General features: G+C 47.3%; 10 protein-coding genes across 10 annotated transcripts; 5 read left to right on the top strand and 5 right to left on the bottom strand.

Moving 5' to 3' along the window:
* Positions 1–40: 40 nt before the first annotated feature.
* Positions 41–1023, bottom strand: UA08_08870 (hypothetical protein; the record flags this gene model as incomplete). The annotated part of the gene is made up of 6 exons (XM_020263917.1): positions 41–243; positions 312–370; positions 425–476; positions 560–704; positions 801–834; positions 947–1023. The coding sequence occupies 6 exons, from the start codon at positions 1021–1023 to the stop codon at positions 41–43; spliced, it is 570 nt and encodes a 189-aa protein (XP_020115911.1).
* Positions 1024–1765: 742 nt separating this feature from the next.
* On the bottom strand, positions 1766–3241 carry UA08_08869 (hypothetical protein; the record flags this gene model as incomplete). The annotated part of the gene is made up of 1 exon (XM_020263916.1): positions 1766–3241. One exon carries the CDS (start codon positions 3239–3241, stop codon positions 1766–1768), a length of 1476 nt encoding a protein of 491 aa, XP_020115910.1.
* An 888-nt stretch (positions 3242–4129) lies between these two features.
* UA08_08868 (Heat shock protein 60) lies at positions 4130–6020 on the bottom strand (the record flags this gene model as incomplete). The annotated part of the gene is made up of 3 exons (XM_020263915.1): positions 4130–5643; positions 5712–5853; positions 5916–6020. The coding sequence occupies 3 exons, from the start codon at positions 6018–6020 to the stop codon at positions 4130–4132; spliced, it is 1761 nt and encodes a 586-aa protein (XP_020115985.1).
* Positions 6021–6577: 557 nt separating this feature from the next.
* Positions 6578–8336, bottom strand: UA08_08867 (hypothetical protein; the record flags this gene model as incomplete). The annotated part of the gene is made up of 3 exons (XM_020263913.1): positions 6578–6711; positions 6756–8204; positions 8273–8336. 3 exons carry the CDS (start codon positions 8334–8336, stop codon positions 6578–6580), a joined length of 1647 nt encoding a protein of 548 aa, XP_020115986.1.
* Positions 8337–9284: 948 nt separating this feature from the next.
* UA08_08866 (hypothetical protein) lies at positions 9285–9669 on the top strand (the record flags this gene model as incomplete). Its single annotated transcript, XM_020263912.1, has 3 exons — positions 9285–9316; positions 9346–9517; positions 9580–9669. 3 exons carry the CDS (start codon positions 9285–9287, stop codon positions 9667–9669), a joined length of 294 nt encoding a protein of 97 aa, XP_020115987.1.
* Positions 9670–10110: 441 nt separating this feature from the next.
* On the top strand, positions 10111–12803 carry UA08_08865 (hypothetical protein; the record flags this gene model as incomplete). Its single annotated transcript, XM_020263911.1, has 7 exons — positions 10111–10156; positions 10247–10314; positions 10383–10523; positions 10588–11346; positions 11395–11652; positions 11718–11816; positions 11886–12803. 7 exons carry the CDS (start codon positions 10111–10113, stop codon positions 12801–12803), a joined length of 2289 nt encoding a protein of 762 aa, XP_020115988.1.
* A 1073-nt stretch (positions 12804–13876) lies between these two features.
* Positions 13877–14845, top strand: UA08_08864 (hypothetical protein; the record flags this gene model as incomplete). The annotated part of the gene is made up of 1 exon (XM_020263910.1): positions 13877–14845. One exon carries the CDS (start codon positions 13877–13879, stop codon positions 14843–14845), a length of 969 nt encoding a protein of 322 aa, XP_020115989.1.
* A 492-nt stretch (positions 14846–15337) lies between these two features.
* On the bottom strand, positions 15338–16728 carry UA08_08863 (hypothetical protein; the record flags this gene model as incomplete). Its single annotated transcript, XM_020263909.1, has 4 exons — positions 15338–15677; positions 15729–16204; positions 16259–16326; positions 16539–16728. The coding sequence occupies 4 exons, from the start codon at positions 16726–16728 to the stop codon at positions 15338–15340; spliced, it is 1074 nt and encodes a 357-aa protein (XP_020115990.1).
* A 1292-nt stretch (positions 16729–18020) lies between these two features.
* On the top strand, positions 18021–19374 carry UA08_08862 (hypothetical protein; the record flags this gene model as incomplete). Its single annotated transcript, XM_020263908.1, has 3 exons — positions 18021–18266; positions 18350–18985; positions 19048–19374. The coding sequence occupies 3 exons, from the start codon at positions 18021–18023 to the stop codon at positions 19372–19374; spliced, it is 1209 nt and encodes a 402-aa protein (XP_020115991.1).
* Positions 19375–20924: 1550 nt separating this feature from the next.
* On the top strand, positions 20925–21973 carry UA08_08861 (hypothetical protein; the record flags this gene model as incomplete). Its single annotated transcript, XM_020263907.1, has 2 exons — positions 20925–21900; positions 21966–21973. 2 exons carry the CDS (start codon positions 20925–20927, stop codon positions 21971–21973), a joined length of 984 nt encoding a protein of 327 aa, XP_020115992.1.
* Positions 21974–22295: the final 322 nt, after the last annotated feature.

The following is a 22295-nucleotide window of genomic DNA, read 5'->3' as shown; positions in this document are numbered from 1 at the left end:
CAATACAGGAATGATCTTTATTTGCGAAAGACAGCCCCATCTACAGTTTCAGCCGTTCTCTTCGTCGAGCGGCTTTCATGGCTTCTAACCTAGCTGCCGCCTCTTTTATTGCCGGAACATGGACCTTGTGATGTTCTGCTGTTGCATACTTGATACTTCCGTCAAGGGACTCCAGATAGGCGCTGATCAAGGCCATTGTACGGCCATGCTGCTCGATTTGGCACTTGATACGTATCGTGGTGCCTGAAAAGTAGTTATCAGCAGTGCTTGATTATCAATATCTGCTAAGAGAAAGGAAGAAAAACACATACCCAGTGGAACGGCCTTTAGATAGGAGATATTCAACGCCCGAGTCACGCCAGCTAGGAACCTACAGAAGACGTTAATCATCAAAGCCCTCAACAGAAGAATGTTCAAGACTTACTCCCAATATCCAGGGCGGGAAACAGTCTGCATCGTAATAGCAGTGCACATGTCTAGCATTCTCGAACATTGAGCCAATCTTAAAAAAGAAAAAGAGAAAATACGTATTAGGTTCACTGAGTCTGGGTTCACTAACCAAATATCAATCCATAGGCACCTCCGTGCAGAACATTATTCATATTACACCATGTCTCATCGACCGTCAAGTCCCAGGAAGACGAACCCAATGGATCGGCGTCGATAAATCGAATGTCTTTTATTAGAAGTTTGCCGTCGTATCCCTAGGGTTTTTTCCAAATAGAGAAATGAATCAGCAATAGATATCAGAAACGATAGAACAATGGGTGTTTTGAATCTGGCAGAAGGTGTAACAATACTTTGAAATCTTTCTCGACGACGAGTTGTTTGTACCTAATAACATGCTTTCAGTTCATTGTTTCATAGAATACTTTGAGACAGCCACGTAGCCAGATAGATTGACAAAAGTGTTGAAAATCGACCGACAGAAAGACGCCACACTCACAGCTCCAAGAAGCATTCTATTGCCTCCGTAACGTCCTGCTTACTGGGCTGGTTTGCTTGCCTATCGTTGGTAGGCATGATTCACGGCGGCATTAAATGTAATTGAATGCTCGATAGATGCTTTCCTAGGTAGCTAGAAAAGACTGCATGACGGCAGGGGCCTCGTCGTTGCTTTTCTACTTAGCTAGGCTATCACATGGGGGCTCATGCATCATGACAAATGCTTACCATCTGCATCACTAAGCCAAGTTTATAAGACATTCCTTCTGTATAGAACAGAGACATACTCCAGACACTTATGATACAGTATAATTCCGATTTAGAATTTCACACAACGCGTTTTAGACCATCTTATCATCTAAAAAGCGACAAGGCGGGAGGAGAGTTCATCAATTGTAACATATCTGCTGCAAGTCAACTTCGTTACACTTCAAGTCCAAACAGTGAGCGCAAGACCAACACGGACAGGGAAGATATTGTTCTTGAAAAACAAACCGCACCGAAACACAACGACATATCGGCTTCAACGACTAGATCTCAAGTAGAACGTCTTTCATGTTCTGGCAAGACTTTGGATTTAGAAAAAGACAAATCTATTCTATGGGTATCATAACAATCTTGGAAGCATCTGCTTGCTTGTATCAACGAACCCTAGAGGACATGATTATAGATAGACAAGACGTGCAGAATAGAACGACAACTGCCCAAGGACAGTTTCCGAAACAAGCAATAAAGGTTTCGGACATCCAAGGGCTTGACATCAAAAGGGTTTAGAAACCCGGTCTCGCATATTGGAATGATTTCGGGCGAGATAGAAACCCTACGCAATGAATCTCCATCGCAAGTCATCATCGCCCTTGAAGTCATCGCTGCGAAGATACGAGTGGTCCTTTGGCGGGCCACCTGTAATGCTATCGCGTCTTCTGTTCTCATTCAGAAGAAGACGCCATAGCCACACAGATGCTACCAAGGAGCCCACCACGAAACCAAGTGCCATGCCATGGCCAAGAGGATACCTTGGGCTTTCATCAGGACGATACAGCTGACACCCCACTACAGCACCGATATCGCCAAGGGAAATCTGGATTGCTGCAGCTACACAACGCTTGACTTGACCCGAGACATTGGACGCTACCCAGGTAAAAAGCAAAGATGCTGCTGGGAAAATACCCGCGCAAACGAAGAACGTCCCGAGGTACTGAACACCGACTTTTTGATCAGAGAGGAGCAGGATGTACCCGATAATTGAGAGGATGCAGCATGCGAAGATGAAGGGACCGCGGACCTGGTATCGTTCAGACAGGAGTGCAACACTGATCGATATCACAGTTCCAACTGCATACGGCGGCACGGTCAACAACTGCGCATCCGCAGCGGAATAGCCAAGGTCTGCTATAATGGTTGGAAGGAAGAGGGTTAAGGTGTACAGTGGCAATGCCTGGCCCATCCATGTAAGCGTGTACAAATAGACCTTGATATCGCGAAATGTTCTTCCCACTTCTTCCCAAGACCAGGGTTCTTCGCGAAGTGCATCATTATCCTCGACTAGTAGAGCATTCAATACCTTGTGCTCTCTTTGTGAGAGAAATTTCGCTTCTGCTGGAAAGTCTTGGATAAAAAGGTAAGACGCCGCAGCGACGACGACCGTCACCAAGCCCTCAATAACAAAAATCCAGAACCAGCCGTGCTTCCCTGCAACGCCACTCATGTGCCCAATGCCATAAGCCAATATTCCACCAAAGGCGCCCGCAAGTGATGTCGACGTAAAGAAAAGTGTAACCCGGCTCACCAGAGCTCGCCGCGAATACCACATGGACAGATAAAAGATGGCCCCGGGGAACACGCCTGCCTCTGTCGCACCGAGGAAGAATCTTGCAGCTAGCAATCCCCCGAAATTAGTCGAGAGGGCCATCAGCGTTGCCACCACTCCCCATACCAGCATCAGCGTTGGCAGCCAGATTCGCGGCGAAGTCAGCTTCAGAGCAATATTAGACGGGATTTCAAAGACGCTATAGCCTATGAAGAAAACCGACAATGTGACCAGGTACTGCTCCCCGGTCATATGCAGGTCAACAGTCAAGTTATCCAGCTTGGCATTCCCGATGTTGGATCGGTCAAGGAAGGACAGAAAGAAGAGTAGCGTAATTGGAGGCAGGATTATCCAATCAATTTTGCGGCGAAGCCGTGATTTCTCGACTTCAGTGATGCTGCCAGCATCACCAGCCTGCTCCGCATCAGAAGCAACAACGATGCTGGATGTATCGGCCGGGATGGGTTTCTCTTCGATGACAGCCATTTTGACTCAGAAAGGCTTCGGACAAGCCGTTAATCGCTCCTCATCTACAAGTACATCAGTTGGAGTGAAAGATGCGGCAGGCCAAATATATACCATCAAAATATAGCCCGGTGCTTTGACATAGGACAAACGAGCCTCAGGATCGCGTCATCCCAGCAACGCGACATGATGCAGATACTAGGCACAGCAGAAACCAAGAAAAAGAACCATCAGTTTCTCCTTCCTAAAGCTTCCTAGTACACGAGTACATTGGGCGCTGCAAATGGCTCGATAACGCTGCAGAAGCGGAATCGAAGAAAGATGTTGAAACTTGACGGGATGGCGTGCACGTCAAATGCGGAGCTCATAGCGACATCCCGAATGCTTTGATATCATCCTCGCTAGCAGGAAGAGGGACACAAACGAGTAATACGGAGGATTATACTTATATTGCCACAGCAGTAATTAAGAATTGATCGTAAATGGTATTACCCATGAGCTTATTGGATACTCTTCCTCGTCCGTTCAGAGGCTGATTGATTCCCTCTAAAGGAGAATTAAAGTACATGAAGATTGTATAGTACAGTAGTAGGATTCCCTTCTGGTTTCGCCAAACCCAGGTGAAAATAGATGCGAGCACTGAGTGGAGATGTGTGGAAAGATGCGGCGAAAAAGGATATGAGTTTTTTTCTCGCACAAATTGTGTGGCCGTAAAGCGGAGGGACGATTTTCGAAAAAGTGATAACACATAAGACGAAGGAAGTAGTGGGCTGATGATAAGAAGAAAAAATGTTAAAAAAAACTAAAACTAAAACATAGGAGAACCATCCATATTACAAATGCAATACACGCTCAAATCGACAAAGGAGAAGTAGGTTATTGATGCGAATGCGCGAATGTACTAGCACTCTAGTACATACCGCCCATGCCACCCATACCACCCATGCCGGGCATGCCACCAGCAGCAGGGCTTGCGCCCTTCTCCTCAGGGGCATCGACAATAGCAACTTCAGTGGTACCAAGGAGCGAGGCAACACCGCTGGCATCGACCAGGGCAGTGCGCACAACCTTGAGAGGGTCAAGGATACCAGCATCAATCATGTCAACGTATTCGCCCTTGGAGCTGTCGAATCCCTTGTTGAAGTCACTGGCAAACTCGTCGGTAAGCTTGCCAACGATAACGCTGCCCTCCAGACCAGCGTTCTCGACAATGGTTCGCGCAGGGCGGGTAACGGCCTTCTTGATAATATCAATACCGAGCTGCTGGTCGAAGTTGGCACCCTTCAAGTCGTTGAGGCCATTGGCAGAGGCCTTAAGGAGAGCAGTGCCACCACCTGGGAGGATACCGTCCTCAACAGCGGCACGAGTGGCATTAAGGGCATCCACAACACGGTCCTTCTTCTCGCCAACCTCAACCTCGGAGGCACCGCCGACCTTAATGACGGCAACACCGCCAGAGAGCTTGGCCAGACGCTCTTGGAGCTTCTCCTTCTCATATTCGGAAGTAGAAGGATCGGCCATGACACCACGGATTTGTTCGCAGCGTTGAGCAATGGAGTCCTTGCTACCCTCACCGTTGAGAATGATGGTGTCCTCCTTGGTGATGGTGATAGCACCGGTAGAACCAAGTTGGTCAGGGGTGAGCTTGTCAAGCTTGATATCGAGCTCATCAGTGAAGACGGTGGCGTTGGTGAGGACACCAAGGTCACCAAGGATGTTCTTGCGGTTGTCACCAAAGCCAGGGGCCTTGACGGCAGCAACCTGGAGTTGTCCACGAAGCTTGTTGAGAATGCAGACAGCCAGAGCCTCGCCCTCGATGTCCTCAGCAATGATCACGAGGGGACGGCGCAGTTGGGTTGAGATCTCAAGCGCAGGGATAATATCTTGAACGGCAGAGATCTTCTTTTCGGAGAGAAGGATAAGAGGCTTCTCGAACTCAACCTTCTGTGACTTGGCATCGGTCATGAAGTAAGGAGAGGTGTAACCACGGTCGAAACGCATACCCTCGGTAACCTCTAGCTCGTCATCGATGGTCTTGCCCTCCTTGACAGTAATGACACCTTCCTTGCCAACCTTCTCCATGGCGTTGGAGATAAGCTTACCAACGTGAGTGTCACCATTGGCAGAGATGGTAGCGACCTGGGCGATCTCTTCGGTGGTTGTGATATCGCGTTTGTTGGACTTCAAGTATTGGACAACGGCATCAACGGCGGCCTGGGTACCCCGGCGGAGATCCATAGGGTTGCAACCGGCGGCAACGTTCTTTACGGTCTCAGAGAAGATGGCGCGAGCAAGGACGGTAGCAGTGGTGGTACCGTCACCGGCAATCTCGTTGGTCTTGGAGGCGACATCCTGCAGTAAACGTGCGCCGAGGTTCTCAAACTTATCCTGAAGAGTGACGGCCTTGGCGACAGTAACACCATCTATTCAAGGGTTAGTCCATCTTGCATCATTGGCCACAAATAGCAATACCCAAGTATCTAGTACATACCCTTGGTGATCTTGGGGGAACCGTAGCTTTGGTCAATCAAAACATTGCGACCCTTTGGACCGAGTGTGGAAGTAACCGCTTTGGCGAGGGTGTCAACACCTTTGAGAAGCTGTGCACGAGCTTCAACGCCGAATTTCAGCTCCTAAACACATGTTAGACCATCGTCCTAGCTGACAAGTGGCACGACCGAGATATCAAACGCACCTTGTGAGCAAATCGTTGCTGCTGCAAGCTGACACCCGATGTTCTGAGCTTGGAGAAAGGAGCTCGGGTGAGAGCGGAAGTCCTGGAAGAAAGGGCGCGCTGCATTTTGGGAAGGAGGAGGGTGGGAGGTTGAAGGAGAAGGAAACAAATGCAAAGATTAAAATAAATAGAGATAGATTCACACCCAGCCGAGACGCCGCGAGAGAAGAAGCTGCTGGAGGAGAAGAAAGCAAGACGAAGAAGGCAGGGCCGAAAATTTTCCAGCTTCTTCTAGATTCCCCGGATGTCTTGGCGGCGGAGAAGCTCATAGAAGTCCGCTGGGTCACGTGCTACGGACACTTGAGCGAACGGCGAACCTGCTGTGGACTATTTGATTGCATTTAAATAACACTAAGGCTTGCATATCAAGTATCCACGGCTTCTCTCCAGTTATAGCAAAATGACACAAGATCCAGAGTTAAATAATTACGCAGCCAAATCCCCATCGCTCTTCCTCAAACCACAAACCGCAAACCGGTCTTAGCCCGACGTTCCAACGAAGAAATATCAAGAACCAAAGCAAGAAGACAGAGAGAACAAGAAACGTCCGGAGATTCAAATGCCAACCGGTCCAGAACCCAACCAGAGATCATATATGCATGGCCGATCCAGATTGCATGCAGTTAGATGAACGAGAAGATATCGTCGGCGCCGTGGCCGAGATTTGCGAAGCTCTCGAATTCAGTGTCAAACGCTGAAACTTCGGCTTCGTGGTGATACTCGTACGCCAGCTCCGCTATTGCATCATGGGTATTTTCTGGAGAAAGAGCCATACCAATTAGTCTTGCCACCAGGACAAACCTTCCGCTTTTCCAATGATATTCTGATCAAGCATTTCATCAACATCGAAAGTCTTACCCGGGGGAAGCTCGGTGTCACGATCCACATGATCATCAATAGTTCCGGTGTGCTTCACGTCGAGCACTTGGTGTGTGTCTACTTCGTCTTCGATCTGCGGGTGAGCAAGGTGGAAATTGCTGAAATCATGATCATGATACGCAGTTGCCTGTGAAGGCGCTGCAGTAATCGGTAGATTGGCCCCGATGGTTGTTGAGTAGCCCTGCACCTCGTAATTGCCAACGGGATTTGTGGTATTAGTTGTAGGAGCAACGTTCCAGCTTGGGTCAAAGTATGTGGGCAGCTCTCTGTGGGTATTCACATAAGCCTGGTACGCTGGACGATCCTGGTCTATAACTCGAGCATCAGGATTGCTTTCTTCGATGGTACGTAGCTTGCGATGAAATCTCAACTGCGGGTCACAATCCGGCTTTTCAAGGTAGTTAGCAGGATGCACAAGTCTCGGATCGGGCTCGTAGGTCTCATTTGCCCATGTCACTGCTTGCGGCGCAGCATACTGTCTCATCGCAACGTCAAGCGGCCACTCTCCTCGAAGGAGACCAGGGTTCTGTGGGTTGTGACAAGATTTCGGAACTGGGCCGTAGTAGTCCCTGCTGAAGCCCCATTTCTCGCCATTGGGGCCAGATGGAGGCAACTCCCATCGCTGCTCCGGGTCTCTGTCATGGAAAACGCCAGTACCCTTGTGCTTCAGGAGACGAAGTTTCTTCGCGCCGACCTTGAGCTTGACAACCATTGCTTTGTCTGTATCGGACTGCTCATCGTCGGAGGAGATTGATGTTGCGCGGTACTCCTCGTTCCGTTCGCCATTGGCAAACTCAAGGAATCCAGCACCTACAGCTACCATTTCAGTATCTGGGTTTGATGCCATAGATCCGTCGTCGTCGTTGTCATCGTCATGATTGATGTTGTCATCGACACCATTTTCCAAGACAGGATTTGGTGGAGTTGACTTGCGCTTCTTCTGAGGTCTTTTCTGTTTGCTTCTCTTGGTAGATTGATTGCGACGACCAGACGTCCATTCCTTGTCACTGTCCGACGAAGAATGGTATTCATCGTCGCTTGCACCCCGCTTCTCAGCCTTGATCTTCGGCTCATTTTGTGGCTTTGCGCGACGCCCTCCTGATTCTTCAGTGCTCTGACTTGGGGAAACAGGCGTTGCGGGAGTCTCTTGCGACCTGGGAGACGTTGCAAATCCAACACCTCGACGCAGCGGAGGGGGCACTTCTTTGTCTTTCTGGACACGGCGAGCTCGTATTTTTGCAAGGTGTTGGACAATTGCGCCTTCAGTGACATCATTGGACATAGACTTAGCTACCTCTGCCCAAGGGATCTTGACACCTTCCTGGTTGCAGACAGATTGGATTGTCAAGAGAAGCAATTCATCGAGATTTTCTGGATAGGTCAGTAAATGACTCTGCTCATGGAGGTGAGCGTAAGTATCGCTTTGGTGCCAGACATACCGTTCCAGCGCACCAGCTTGCGCTTGGAGGGGCGATTCAGAGGTCTCTTCTCCTCGCGTCCCATTTTGAGTGAAGTTTTATGTTTAGTCGAAAAGTCGAAGTATCGCTCAATTAGTGAGAAACAGAATGAGAAACTAAACAAAGAGGATTGGAAAGAACAGGCAGATGCAAGTCGAATATGTCAAGAAGTGAGACGACAGCAAGGTGAGAGCCTTTTCGCTCCGCGGTGAAGTAAAAGGTCAAAGACAGGACACTGCCAGTGAAGAATGTATGCTTGAGGAAGGAATATAATGACGCTAGTCCAAAATATGGCGAGAATGAGGTTATATCTGCTTTTCCCAAATCCCAAGGGAAGAGAGACCCCAAGAAGAAGGAGGCAAAGGGGAGATGGAAGAGGTGACACCGTTGAGGGGAGGGGAAGTCGTGAAATTATTCTCAGTTCTTTGGGGCACACTAACAGGGACGCGGGACTAAGCCCAAACTTGAACCTTGGGCAATGCAGACAGTTGGAGATCGTGAGATGTGGTGTCGTAGATTTCTGATTTGCACAATGCTGTTAATTACAGTCCTCGCAATTTGTTCATCCACTGATAGTTTTACACAGTTCATAACAAAGAGTCATATACAAAGAATTGCATTTATGGAATGCCTAGGTGCAAAGATACCTTCTAGATAAAGTCCTCACAGAGATACCTAGTTGTACCTTAATACAAGCTAAGATATGTTGTGTTGTTGATTTCTATAACCCTGAAGACTCTCTCCACCACAAATCATGTGCTATCAGCACCTCATGGAAGACTCAGGCTATGACATATCAGAATATTTTCTAGAATTTAGATGCTCTAATTGTCTCCAAGCTTGGGAGTGCCTCTGTTTATCCTTGAATCTATATACAAGGTCACGTGATCACAAGCACGTGACATCCCGGCGGACTTTTGCAACTTCCACATCGACCCGAGATGACCTTCTCAATCCACAAGAACCTCCATCTTCACATCCACCAGCCTCCAAAATGACTGCCGCCTGGAAAGCCGCCGGTTTGACGTATGTCATGAATACTCCCATACAACAAGAGTCCCTCTCAGGGATGCTCTCCGTGTGCAATTGCTGATCACCCACCTGAGAAACAGCTACAACCGATACCTTGCCGTTGCTGCGCGCGCGGTTCGCCGATCCCTCAAGGACGACGTTCGTCTTGCTGCTGAGCGCCGTGGACAATCGGATCTGAAATATGCCAAGTGGGAGGTCAGTGTTTTATTTACCTTCTCTCCTTTTCTAGTTCGGCTCGGCCCTATACGAACGGATAGACTGACGAGGACATGGGGTCACAGGCCGGAAAGCAGGGCGAAGTCAAGCACATTACCGAGTCCGCCGCCGAAACTGTTGCTGAGAAATAAACGACGAAACACCAACTTTTACGTTTCGCAGAGAGTGACGGAAGTTGAGTTGAAAAGGCAGAGGAACTGAGCATGGTGCCGGAAAAGGGCGCGGGATTGTACATCTTATTTCTTGTAGCAATACTTGGAGATTTGCTTTAGAGCTCCATGAAACAATAAAGTTTCCTAGCCTTCCTCTTGCGTCGCATGATGTACGTGCTGTAGACCTACCAGTCCTTGATCACGCCGATGGGAATTGCTGAAGCGTAGACCTGAGGCCCGGAGAGACCCATCCACGTACATAGATAGCCCTTTCCTTCCCGCCCACGAAAAAGCTCCGCGCTCACACTCCCCAATCCCCGCATGTGCGAATCGAGGCTAGCAGGCTGCGAGAAGTCAAGAATCGTCGTTAGAAAAAGCATGCTGCCAATTAACCAACCTCGCCTGACATCGTCGTACCACATGACTGCTCGGGATATCACTGGGGAATTTGTTAACGCTGCGTCTAGTGTGTCCATCAGTCCCTTCCCCGCGTCGTTGCTTGCTTCGTTGTCGACTGCTATACCCAGCTCCCCAAGCTGACAGATGGAATAAACAGAACTGAAACAAGGCGAGCTTGTCAAGGATGAGGAGTTTGCACTTTTTGAAGCCGTGGGGGCTTTGGAGGTTGGTTTTCGGAAAAACGCTTTGCTCTTGTATCCCATCATGCTCAAACAACTTGTGTTCACATCCAGATCATGGACTCCAAGATGGACAGCGGATACCTAGGCCCCGGTGAAAGCCACTTTGAAGCGCTCGAATATGACTACGATGTGATGCGCGAGTTGCAGCCGGAGGAAGTGCTTGGCCTTATGGATCAACTGTTATGCTACGAGGTTTGTCATTTTCACTCTTTGGAAGTTGTCTGGGTCAATCTAATGAGAAATGGCAATTGCATAGATGGCATGGCACATGGGACACCCTCTTTCGCAAACGCTTTTTACCTCGATATACCTCGACAAGCTTCTTTGGCCGGTTCCAAAGTCGTTCGACGAATATAATTTTCACCGTGGAGACGCCGAGGCGCGACTGGAGAATGAGCGAAAGTTGCCCTTAGTGCATCTTGTTCTCAGAGCATATTGTTTAGGCTTGGTCAAGGCTTGTGACTTGGTGAACAAGCGGATTACGCATGAATACTTTTATGAGGTTGGCTCGAATGTATTCGTATCAACAAGAAATGGTGTGTCTGATGCTGCTCAGGAAGAAGATTTTGTTCCGCAACTTTACAACCGAAGCCTTCTGAGTGAATACGACATTGGCCCCGTGAAGAAAGTACTCGATGCCGCCGTTGAATATCTCGAGAAGCATGGAGATGGGATAGATGACAATGTGAAGCGTGCATTAATCGACAGGCTTTGGTTAAGAAATCATTTCCTGGAGGCCTTGAATAAAGACGTCGATGCAGTAATATCTAGAGACAGGGAGTCTTTTATATCTTGTCAGGCGCTTGTTTCTCCAATCGAAAGTTCTGTGGCTTATGGGAATCCCAACTTGGACGCATTCACCTTGAAAATCCAGCGAAAGCTAGCTAGCACGATACCACCTCGACCTATGGTCACAATCAGTGCTAAGACTGCGCTTGGCTTTCTGAAACGGTTATTCCAGGATGCTATTGACATGCACGAAATACTTGATTATACCAATCCAAATGACTTGAGGGTATGTACGTTCTTAGCTTTTGGTTTGGAGCCTATCTGACGCGGCCAGGTTTGCATTTGGACGATAGCGTCGAGGAAGCCACAACCCGGAATTTATATACGATGTCTCATGCAAGCATTCATTGTCAATGAGATGAAGATTTTGGGCTCTCAATCTGTCAAAAGATTATTCTACGATGATCTCAAAGACCTTGTGTTACCCTCGAGCACTTTGCTTCGTGCCGAAAATGAAGAGATCGAGGTGCCCAGCGATCCTCGCTTCCAGATACATAGGAGTATGGAGACCTTTGTGACCCGCGTTGCTCATGTAAGTTTGTGAAATGAAATGACTGAATGAAAGGATCTATCCTCTAATCGTTCTTTTCTTTACAGCCATTTGTCGACACATTCCGTACATGTTGTTTGAATCGGTCTCGAGTCCGTCGTGCCTTGTGCCACTGTATTGTGGAGTGGGATAACCTTCAGATTGAGGTTCGTTAACTGTATGACTCGTTTCTGGTGACGAATAATAGCTAATATATGCTCTGTATCTTACTGCAGGCTGAGGAACTCGACACACAGCTTCAGAGTTTGACCGGCGAAATACCGTTATCGTTGGAAAATGGCCAGTCAACATACGCTTATCCCTTGGGTAGCTGGGTCTACCACGAAAAGTTGAATCAAATGCAGCTTGTGTTTCAAATGGGATTTGAATTATCGATCTACGCTCCCGAGGAGCTTGGCGGAATATATTGGTACTTGGCTCATCTGTGCTCCAGCCACCAACTACATATTGAACGAATACAGGCATTTGTCCATGCAGAGAGCAGGAGAAGCAAGCGCTCTAAAGCCAGTGAGAACTCATTTGAACGGACACTCACGATTCTGAATCGACATAGCTTATGGCTCATCGCAACGGAGACCTTTGCATTTGGTCTCCAAGCTCTCTACGTATTTCTCGACCGCCACGCAGTGTTACCTCATGCAGCTTCGAGAACAGCATATTCGAGCGCCCGACTTCGGTACGAACTCCGAATGAAACCTTTCCTCCCCATCAGTCTTCCTGAATTAGTTTCCTACGATCAATATGAGGAAAATGCAACCTTAAAAGGGCAATCTGATGGTGACTTGCTCAAAAGAGCCAGCAAATCAATTACCGATGCACGCAAGGCATGGGAAGCAGTGCTTGCGCAGGGAGCATTTGCCACGACGCAGCAAAATGGTAGTGAGACTGTGCGCAGACCAGCTATTGAGGCTGACTGGCAACGCAATACAAAGGATTCACTTCGAGCATGTATCGGGGCCAGCATTGCAATCCAAATAGCCACAAAGATTTTCAAAACTAGAGCTTCGTCTACTCCGATAAATAGCAAGACGTCTGCATCCTTGCCGATCAAAGTCGAAATTCCAGACGTCGGATCACCAAGCCGCTGGCACGACTGGTGGGTAGTGCCGCGCATTTCTGAGGTCGGATCTTAATGATTGATGCTTCTCTTCTGTTGTCGTGGCTGTCTAGTAGCTAGACGCAGTCCACTGAGCCAGCGACTAAGATTGATCGTAGGTCATACGTTTGGTTGGACGTATGAACTTCGGCATTCATATCAGCATGCTTATTATTATACCAGGACTGCTCTGCCTTCCAAAGTTGTTCATTTGTTTGGATGAAGCGGAGTGTTTACCTATGATTTTACCGGTTCTTCTGAGGTATATCAACAGGTGCTGAAGTGCATATGGCCTTGGACAGTTGATCTGGGCTTGACTGTCTTCATGATCAATTGATTAATCGTATACTCTCAAACCCGAGGTCAAGGTGATTTAAAGTCTACGTTTTATTGTCTATGCTCGATTGGCAACTCGCGGAAATGTCGAATTTAAGTCATTGCGTTGGCGATAATAGCTTACATGTTGCGCAGCACTTTCGTGTTGGGATTAGAGTAATGACGAGCACTTCTAACTCATGGCTTACACAGGATATCTTCTGGTATCTTTCAGAGGCGCATGGATTTATGCCTTTTATACCCAGGCTGGCACTACAGCCCATATTAAGGGTCCAGGGTTGCAACTAGAATGGCTCCCAGTGACTAACCTGGTTTACTATGGAACAGAGCTAGACAGGCATCTATAAATTCTGGATGTCATGTCAAGTAAAAAGCCATTCTATCTGTGTCCTGAGTCCATTTGTATGTCCTATATGAAAATGAAGGCCTTGTTTAATTGCCCTTCCCAGCGCGTTGATAGAGTAGCAATATACCTACCTGCATATTCAACGCATATAGTCCAAGCTTAGTTTACTTGGAAAGTACAGTCGTCGCTAAAACCAACACTACCCAGTTGTCCATATTCATTAGACAGCCTCGTCGAGTTGCGCATAGGTTTGATAGCGCGGCCGTTCTCAAGTTCTATTGGCTGACAGCGCCTCGGCATCCCTGCGGACCTCGGCAAGTCCCGTAGCTTTAATACGACGGGCGCACTTCGACTGACTATACTAAACAATGCATATACATACGACGAAGCTGATAAATATATAGATATCTCTTTATAGAATACCCAACATGGACGACGCCATTGCAGAGCACGTTGCTGTCGAAAGGCTCTCTGAATGGACCTTCCAATCCAAACGACTTGCAGAACGCATGGGAAATACCCTCCCCATTGCATTTGGCGGCTACGCAATTGCCCTAGCAGTCAATGCCGCTGCGAACACCGTTCCAGATGGCTTCCATCTCTACTCGGCCATGGGTAACTATCTGGGCCCTGCTAGCATCGCGGAGAAGATGACTCTCACCGTGTTCCCTTCCCGGAGTACAAAGACCTTCCAGACCCGGAGGGTACAAGTGACCCAAAAGTTTGGCGATGGCAGTAAGACCCGGCTATGCATGGAAGTTTTAATTGACTTTCACCGCGCAGAGCCGGCATTGCTTGAATTCTCTGCGCCACCGACGATGAAATACAGCCATTGGAAGGACTGCCTGCCCATGGAAGAACTGGAGAAACAGCTTGTCGCTGCCGGCAAGATTGAAGAAGCCGAGGTCAAAGCTTTCAACAAGGTATTTGGCCTGGGATTACGACTTTTTCATAATCGATACTGCCCCGAGAGTATAGCTGGACAGACGCTTCTCGGACTTGGCAAGAACGTTCAAACCACACAGGAACATCTACCCATCACCGCCAAAACCAGTTGTCAATGGTTACAAGCGAGGTATCCTGTGCACAAAGAGTCCGACCATATAGCTGGCCTTGCTTTCATTATGGACGCATTTATCTCGTTTCTCCCCTTGGTTCACAACCATATGTTCTTAGACGATGCAGCAGCGTGTTCAAGCTTGGACTTTTCGTTGCGAGTGTTTGTGCCGAACGTTAATATCAATAACTGGATTTTGCGGGAATGTCTCACGCACGTCGGAGCTCATGGCCGTACGTACTCCGAGGCTAGGGTGTGGGATGAAAATGGGAATATGGTCGCCTCGATGACACAGCAGTCGATTCTGCGACCACACAAGGCTAAAACAAACAAGCTTTAGATAGGAGATTTGCATGTCGGGTATTGTATAAACTGTTTGTTTTCTTATTTCTTTTTTGTTTCTGGGAATTTGCAGATGGAAGTTATCTAGTTATATAAGAATTTAGAATAGACTATTGAACGTGCAACATTGTTTTGATGAACGATTCCCATACCTGCCTGCTCTGCGGACTCGAAAAACTAGTAACTGCTTCAAGGACGGTTGCCAATTGTGTTTATGGAGTTTATTCCCTATCATTTCCTGCTTTGGGTTTTATTGGGAGGACGTAAGGGAGTAGCCAAGCTGCTTGAAAGCCGAGAGATTATGAGGTCGAAGTTATATTTCGAACCGTACTATTTCAGAAATGGTAACTTTTTATGTGAGGTGAATGTAGACCAATGAGAGCACTGGAGGAAATATAATTTACATGACCAATATAAATCAATCTAATAGAGTTGCTCTCATTCTGCCTCCCCTTTCTGCACTATCTTACATATATTCAACTCATCACATTCATGTATCCCTCATCTCCACAGACTGGGAAACTGCGACACTTTTCATGATCGCCCCGTCAAATTGAGCGTGGTCAGAGAAATCATTAACGCTGTGCGACGCATCAGCATTGGATATCAAGGTTCTCTCATCTGACCCAAATGCTGATCCATCCTCCACCGTCCTGTTTATCTTGGGCCGATTATCACTCCTAGATCCTCGGATCTTTCGTAGTTGTAGTCGTGAGCTGGCGTGTGATTCTTGGTTTGAATAATATGAGTTTTTTCTGCGGGTACGAGAGATGAGATTGTTTAGTGCCGGAAGACAGGCACATATCAGTCCAATGCCTCCCTCTGCATTCCTGTCATTTGAGTTAGTTGCGGCATAGCCTGCGGCTAGAGATGGAGCATACCCAGTAAGCACAACGCGTGTAAACACCATTGTTTGATCGGGGGACTGTCCATCTCTCGCAATCATCACCAACCGATATAAACTAAAGGCCGTTGCAAGCCCTCCCGCGCTCAAAAGTCCAATAACCTTCAGTTTTTGGCTGAACGGCATTTGAAGCGACCAGGTTAATGGTAAGGGGAGGATGAGAATTGCCAAGTCCGTCACCACACTGATGACTGAGTCGGCCATGATGACTTTGCTCTGGTCGATGCAGGAGCCGCCGCTGTTGGTTCCGTTCCAGTAGGCTGATACAGGATCGCAGATGCGGGCTTTGATGACGAAGGCAGGTATGTAGTAGCTCAAAACCACTCCAAGGATGAGATAGATGAACATGACCCATTTGCGGTATGGTTTGAAAATGCGAGCTAGAAGGGTTAACAGGGCGACCTTGACAAAGAGGGCCATCGGGGCGTAGAATAGAGTTGCAATGTATGCTATCTGTATTGCATTTGGGTCAGCTCGATGCTACAAGTGAAAGAATTCGCGACATACCTTCATGAAGTTCACCAACTGGGATTCATAAATCTCCCATTGATAGCAGCCGCCGCCATGTTTCGACACTAAACCAGCAGTTAAATTGGCTGTATCCAGACAGGATTGAGAGCACTCACAAAATATCCCACTTATACAATATCCCATGAAAAGGAGCTTAAGATGATGTGAGTGCGCGCCACAACACAGCATTGAACAACAGGACTTCATACCCATGCAACAAGGCCAAAATCTTCGCACAGATTAGCCTCATTCCGAGTTGTCTATATACAATACTCACATTCATTAAATCCTAGCTGCTGCTGGAACCGAAATCTCACATATAACCGAAGCACGATAAGAACGGATACGACGGGAATACAAAGGCATTGTGTGACAAAAAGAATAGTGCGAAGAGCATCTCTCGGATGCGCAAAGTCAGGCGTCACTCCACTGGGACTTGCTAGAGCAGGCTGGTCTGTCCCTGACATCGTCAGCTTCTGAATCATCAAAGAACCTGGATGCCATTCGAGATGTGAATACGAGAGCCTTCCTGGGAAACTTGAAATACATTCTACCGTGCAAAGCCTGTGGAGCAATCCGCATGTGGATTTAGCCTTAGGCTATACTTTCCTGAATCCTGACAGCGAAGATAGGGGATGGAGTCCCCCAAAATAGCTGATGAAACTGGGGACTTGAGGGTGCGGGCCGGGGTACCCCGGCTAGCTCGCACTGGCCTTAAATATGATAATTAGGACACACCTGCTCGGCTTTCCTGCTCGTAGGCTTGTAGGCTTCATCGCAGATTTTTCAGCTAACGTCTTTGATGCCTAGCTGTCCTGCTCGTGGCTGGCTCGCGCGATTCCTAGCAGGCTGTATCGAAGCTTGTACAATTGCCAGCTGCTGCTTCACAGTTAGATCGCAGGATCCTTAGCATGCTTGCTCAGGCTGATAGGCAATAACTAAGCCCTAGTAAGCCTGCTAGTCAATCAGTGCCAGGAAGTCTACGAAGTACGGTACGTATTCCTTGGCTTAGGGTTGAAAATGCGGGTCTTAAAAGCATTGTTATTGGTCGTTTGGCTCTTATCTTATTAGGGGCTAGTATGTGGATCCCTATAAAACAATATGGTTTGAGGGGCGGCAACCTTACCTAATTGAGCACTAGCTGCTGTGTGCGTGCCGCTGTGGGGCACTTTCTTTGTTTCTCTGAGAGACGCTTTGGTCTCACACTAGTTCTTAAATAGTTACCTTTGCTTATAGAACATATGTACTATACTATATACGGATTAGCCTGCATACCGTTCTTGTACTGTAAAAAGAATGCAAAAATCTGTCTGTACGCTGTTATTTTAACCGAAAATATGATTCTCTGTGAGAATGCTTCCCATGGTTTGACTCCAATCCTATGAAACACGAGATTGGAAATGCAAGGCTTCAGGTCTTGCCCACTACGGAGTAGTCGCACGTCCTCAGACGAGGGACTGAAAAGTGGACCTGGTCCCGGTGGAAACGGCGTCTTCTGGGATTCTTATTATCAATTATTAATTTATTATTTATGCTGATAGTGATGGACCAGTAGTTTTGGTAGTTACTAAGTACGTGATAGAAATTTAATAAAAAGCAAAAATCCCCCCGATTCCGCCAGACCCTTGCCAGAGTCCGGTGGAAGACAGGCTATTATTACATCAACCATTTGGCTGCTTGTGGAGTCTACAAGTTGATCATTTTGATAAGCAGAAGGACGCAAAGACTACATAAAAAATAACTGAAACAAAAGGTCGAAATGATTGACAAATCTCAATCTAAACTTTTTCAACCTCTCGTGATTGGAAATGGAAAAATCAGGCTTGATCACAGAGTAGTCTTCGCTCCGTTGACCAGAAACCGAGGAGAGCCTTTGAGTCCCGTCAGCACTCCACAGAATCCAAATCGCATTTGGTACCCTGGGGATCTGATGGTCGAGTACTATACTCAGCGAACCACGAAAGGCGGTCTTTTGATTTCAGAGGGCATTCCGCCCTCACTCGAGGTATTCAAATTTTCCTTTCACTCTTCAAATTGCCTTCCCCTAAATTAGTCATGTCGATTACGGTATGAGCTGATGACATTTAGAGCAATGGAATGCCCGGAGTCCCCGGTCTTTTTACTCAAGAACAAGCCGACGGTTGGCGCAAAGTTGTCGATGCTGTACACGAAAAGGGAGGCTATATTTACTGCCAGCTTTGGCACGCTGGCCGGGCTACTATTCCTCAGATGACAGGCTCACCCCCAGTATCAGCCACGGCCAGTATCTGGGATTCTCCGGACGAATGTTATTCTCACATTCCCGTAGGTGAATCGAAGCATGTTCGCTATGCGGATCATCCGCCTGTGGAACTGTCCGTCGAGCATATAAAGAAGACCATCAAAGACTACTGCGACGTGGCAGAGAAGGCCATGCAGATAGGCTTTGATGGAGTCGAGATCCATGCAGGAAACGGCTATTTGCCAGAGCAGTTCCTGAGCTCAAACATTAACAAGAGAACCGATGAATATGGCGGATCACCGGAAAAAAGATGTCGCTTTGTTCTCGAGTTGATGAATGAAATAGCTAAGCGCATCGGCGAAGAGAATCTTGCCATTCGTCTTTCACCCTTTGGTCTCTTCAACCAGGCCCGCGGGGAACAGCGCGTGGAGACTTGGACTTATCTTTGCAAATCTTTGAAGCACGCTCATCCGGCGCTGTCTTATGTCAGCTTCATTGAGCCTGTGAGTAGCAATTTTCTCGGGAAATCAATCTGATTTCGGATAGTCATTGACATGCGCACCAGAGGTATGAACAAATATTCAGCTACGAAGAGAAAGACAAATTTCTCGCCAGTTGGGGTCTTTCCGAAGTGACCTTAGATGCATTCCGTGAGATTTTCGGAGACACCCCTTTTTTCTCCGCCGGCGGCTTTGACGACTCCAACTCCTGGGGTGTAATTGAATCGGGCAAATATGATGCCTTGCTTTATGGCCGCTACTTCATCAGTAACCCAGATCTGGTTAACAGACTGAAAAATGGTATCCCTCTCGCAGCGTACGATCGTGCTCGGTTTTATGGTCCATTTGAGGATAATGTTATTGGGTACACAGATTACCCAGCTGCAAAGTGATCACTTCATGCGACTTGTGATCAAGGAGTAGTTTATCTATTCCTTGAGTCTCAGTTAGGGCATTTATAGCTGTTTAACTGAAAGCTTATATAGTACATACTTCTACGGTAAATTAGTTGAATCCTAGAATCCCCAATTCTCTAATCAAGAATATAGAAGTTGGTGTTAGGCGCCACGTTCTTTTTCTCACTAAAGCGTTAATTGCATCATTGACCTGTAGATATTTCCAAGGTCATCTACAGCAGTAAAGAAGAAGATATGCAGCTTTATTGCTATTCATTCCAGTCGCGCTCGTTCGCGTCAGTGAAACAGGACCAATCTCCATGTTGGGTACTCGGGCCACAACAATAGCAATAAAAAAAGTAAAATGAGACAAAACACAAACCAATCCTCGTGCACAACTTGACGTATGATGATAGGACGTCATCTTCGCAGAGGCCGAAAAGATAGTGGGTAAGCGTTACTGAAAGTAAGGTGTTGCGACAAGGTGTTTGACAATAGGGCAGGCTTCAGAACCTGCACATTTCCTATCGTAACGACTTCAGTCTGTCGGTCAACATTCTCCTGGAACAACGCAGGAGGTGCAAGGATCTCAATCTCCACAGGCTTATTTGCCCTATACCAAGTGTGGTTTGTTCTAGCCTCAACCAAGAAGTCGCGCGAGGAACGAAGTAGCCGTCTTGCTGATACAGTTTCACCCCGAGGAACAACAAAATCAATATCCTCGGTCAATCTAGTAGAGCCAAGCAGTACACATGCACCGCCGCCCACAATGGCGTACTTTTCGCAAGGAGTGGAGCGCGTTTCCAAGCGCTGTTGCGGCCGCCATGATTTCAGGACGGTTATGTAAATTTGGAGCAAACATTGTTTTGGAACGCCGTTTAGCTAGGATATCAGAGAAAATGAGGATTTGAGGGTCGAACTAAGTGTGAAGAATAGAGCTGCTGTTCATGAAAGTTGATGGTTGGGCGGAGCGAGGAAAGTGGCAGGTTCGCAGTTGCCTCGCGCTAAGATAGAATAGCCTCAGGCCCTATTTATATTGGGATATACATACCTAGGTATTGAACGCCAGGCTTACCAAAATAAGGGTTCAAAACACGGATAAAAGCGCGATGGACAATACTAGTAACACATGTAGTTAGGTATTGAGTACGTAGCGGAATGAAGTCTGAAAGGACCCTGGATAGGCTGAGAGGCGGCTCTAAAGTTTAGTGACAATAATTTTCATGCACTGAATGTCTTGCTATACTAACTAATGACAGGATTATGATGAAATTCCGCCCGGCTCGCCTTATATGTACAGGGAGGGAGCATACTTGAATTCAAAATGGCCTGATATGGTCTTGTCCTTATGAATTTTAGTTACGTCCATGCCGACAATACCAGCAGATAAACTCGCCTGAGATTCTTCCAGGCGCCATGGAGCCATATAAGGGGGTGGTGTTGACCCTGGCCAATGGGATGCTTTCGATGCGTAGTCTTCGTTGTTCCATACCGCGCTATTACGATTAGACTAAAACCACCCAGAATCTCCACTAGCGATTCTCCATATGCCTGATATTGATATGCTCAATGTTAAGAGTTACTTGCTCCGTGATAGGAAAGGCCTCGGCGTTTGGTTTCGCCGTCTTCGCCCGAAAGTTGGATCTTTCTTTTACCAAAGTGCGGGGGATCCTCTCCTCCGCACACAAATACGGATCACGAAGCCAAGCCAACAACCCACAACGATAAAACGAATAGGAAAAAGTTTTTGTATTGCTGTCTCGAGAAAATCATACGCTATGCTCGATAACTATCCTAACACGGCCGAACGCCGCTTAGAGCCAAGATACAAGCCTTGCCAAATTCTCACTGACCAGCAAATCCCGTATGTCATCTGGTTTGAAGATGCTTTGCATCATCACGGTGTCCCTGTGGTTGTCTTTGACTTGTATCTCTTGGTTCCAGACATTGATATTGCAGCCGAATGTCTTGTCGAAGCTGGATGGACTGTCGATACGCAGGGGCCCTATAAAATTGGAAACGCAGAGGTTGAACTACCCCAGCGCGGTCTCTTACATCCGAACAGTGACATGAAAACGGTCTTGCTTCCAGCGGAAGAGTGGAGGTTTCCCTTGACTGCTGCTGACGCTCCTCTTGAGACCTCGACGGATTGGCCATACCAGCAACTGTCGTTTCCAACACTACCTGGTTTTCTCGACGCTCTCCTCGACAGCTGGTTAGACTATCCCGATGAGGATTCCAATCTAACATCACATCTGGCCTGTCAAGTTCTATACCTTTATGGATATGTTCAACCGCTAATGGAGCCGTCCTTTTCGGACCAGTTGAAGTATGAACATCGTCAGTATCACTTTGATACACTCGCCGGAATGACAATGGGTACCCTACCGGCTCGAAGGCACCAACGGGCAATTCGGGATGCATTATTACCGGGCCAATATCAATTGTGCGAGTGCTCGACGCCTCGTGATAACACATTGCTCTTCTCCTCGAAACTGAATAAACCGAATGCTCTATTTCGATGTAAGTTTAGCCGCTTCCCTAGATAGTAAATACGCAATTTAAATCATTCCCATAAATCAATGTAGCAAACTAGGTTCATCTAATACAATAGATCTCGTGTAAGTACTTCAACGATTTGAGTAACAAGTGAGCAACAAAATAGGCAAAAAACTAAGCATCTACATTGGGCTCTCTTACTCAGTAGATTGTGGCCCGAGTACCCAGTGTGCGCTCATCACTATACCTCTAGCACAGCTAGGTAGTCAGTAAGTGCTTAGCATGGGTCAGTGGTTGAAATATGATGAATTACGTTAATAGCGGCAAGAAAATGGCAAGGAAAAGACAGCACATTCCATGTACATATATAGTACCTACGTACTAGGGACGTTCTATCAATGGATATTTTCTTTCAGGGA

This window comes from Talaromyces atroroseus (assembly GCF_001907595.1).
Source record: "Talaromyces atroroseus strain IBT 11181 chromosome Unknown scaffold_16, whole genome shotgun sequence".
Lineage (NCBI taxonomy): Eukaryota > Fungi > Ascomycota > Eurotiomycetes > Eurotiales > Trichocomaceae > Talaromyces > Talaromyces atroroseus.
The sequence above is the reverse complement of the archived record's forward strand: the minus strand, read 5'-3'. Positions and strand labels throughout refer to the sequence as shown.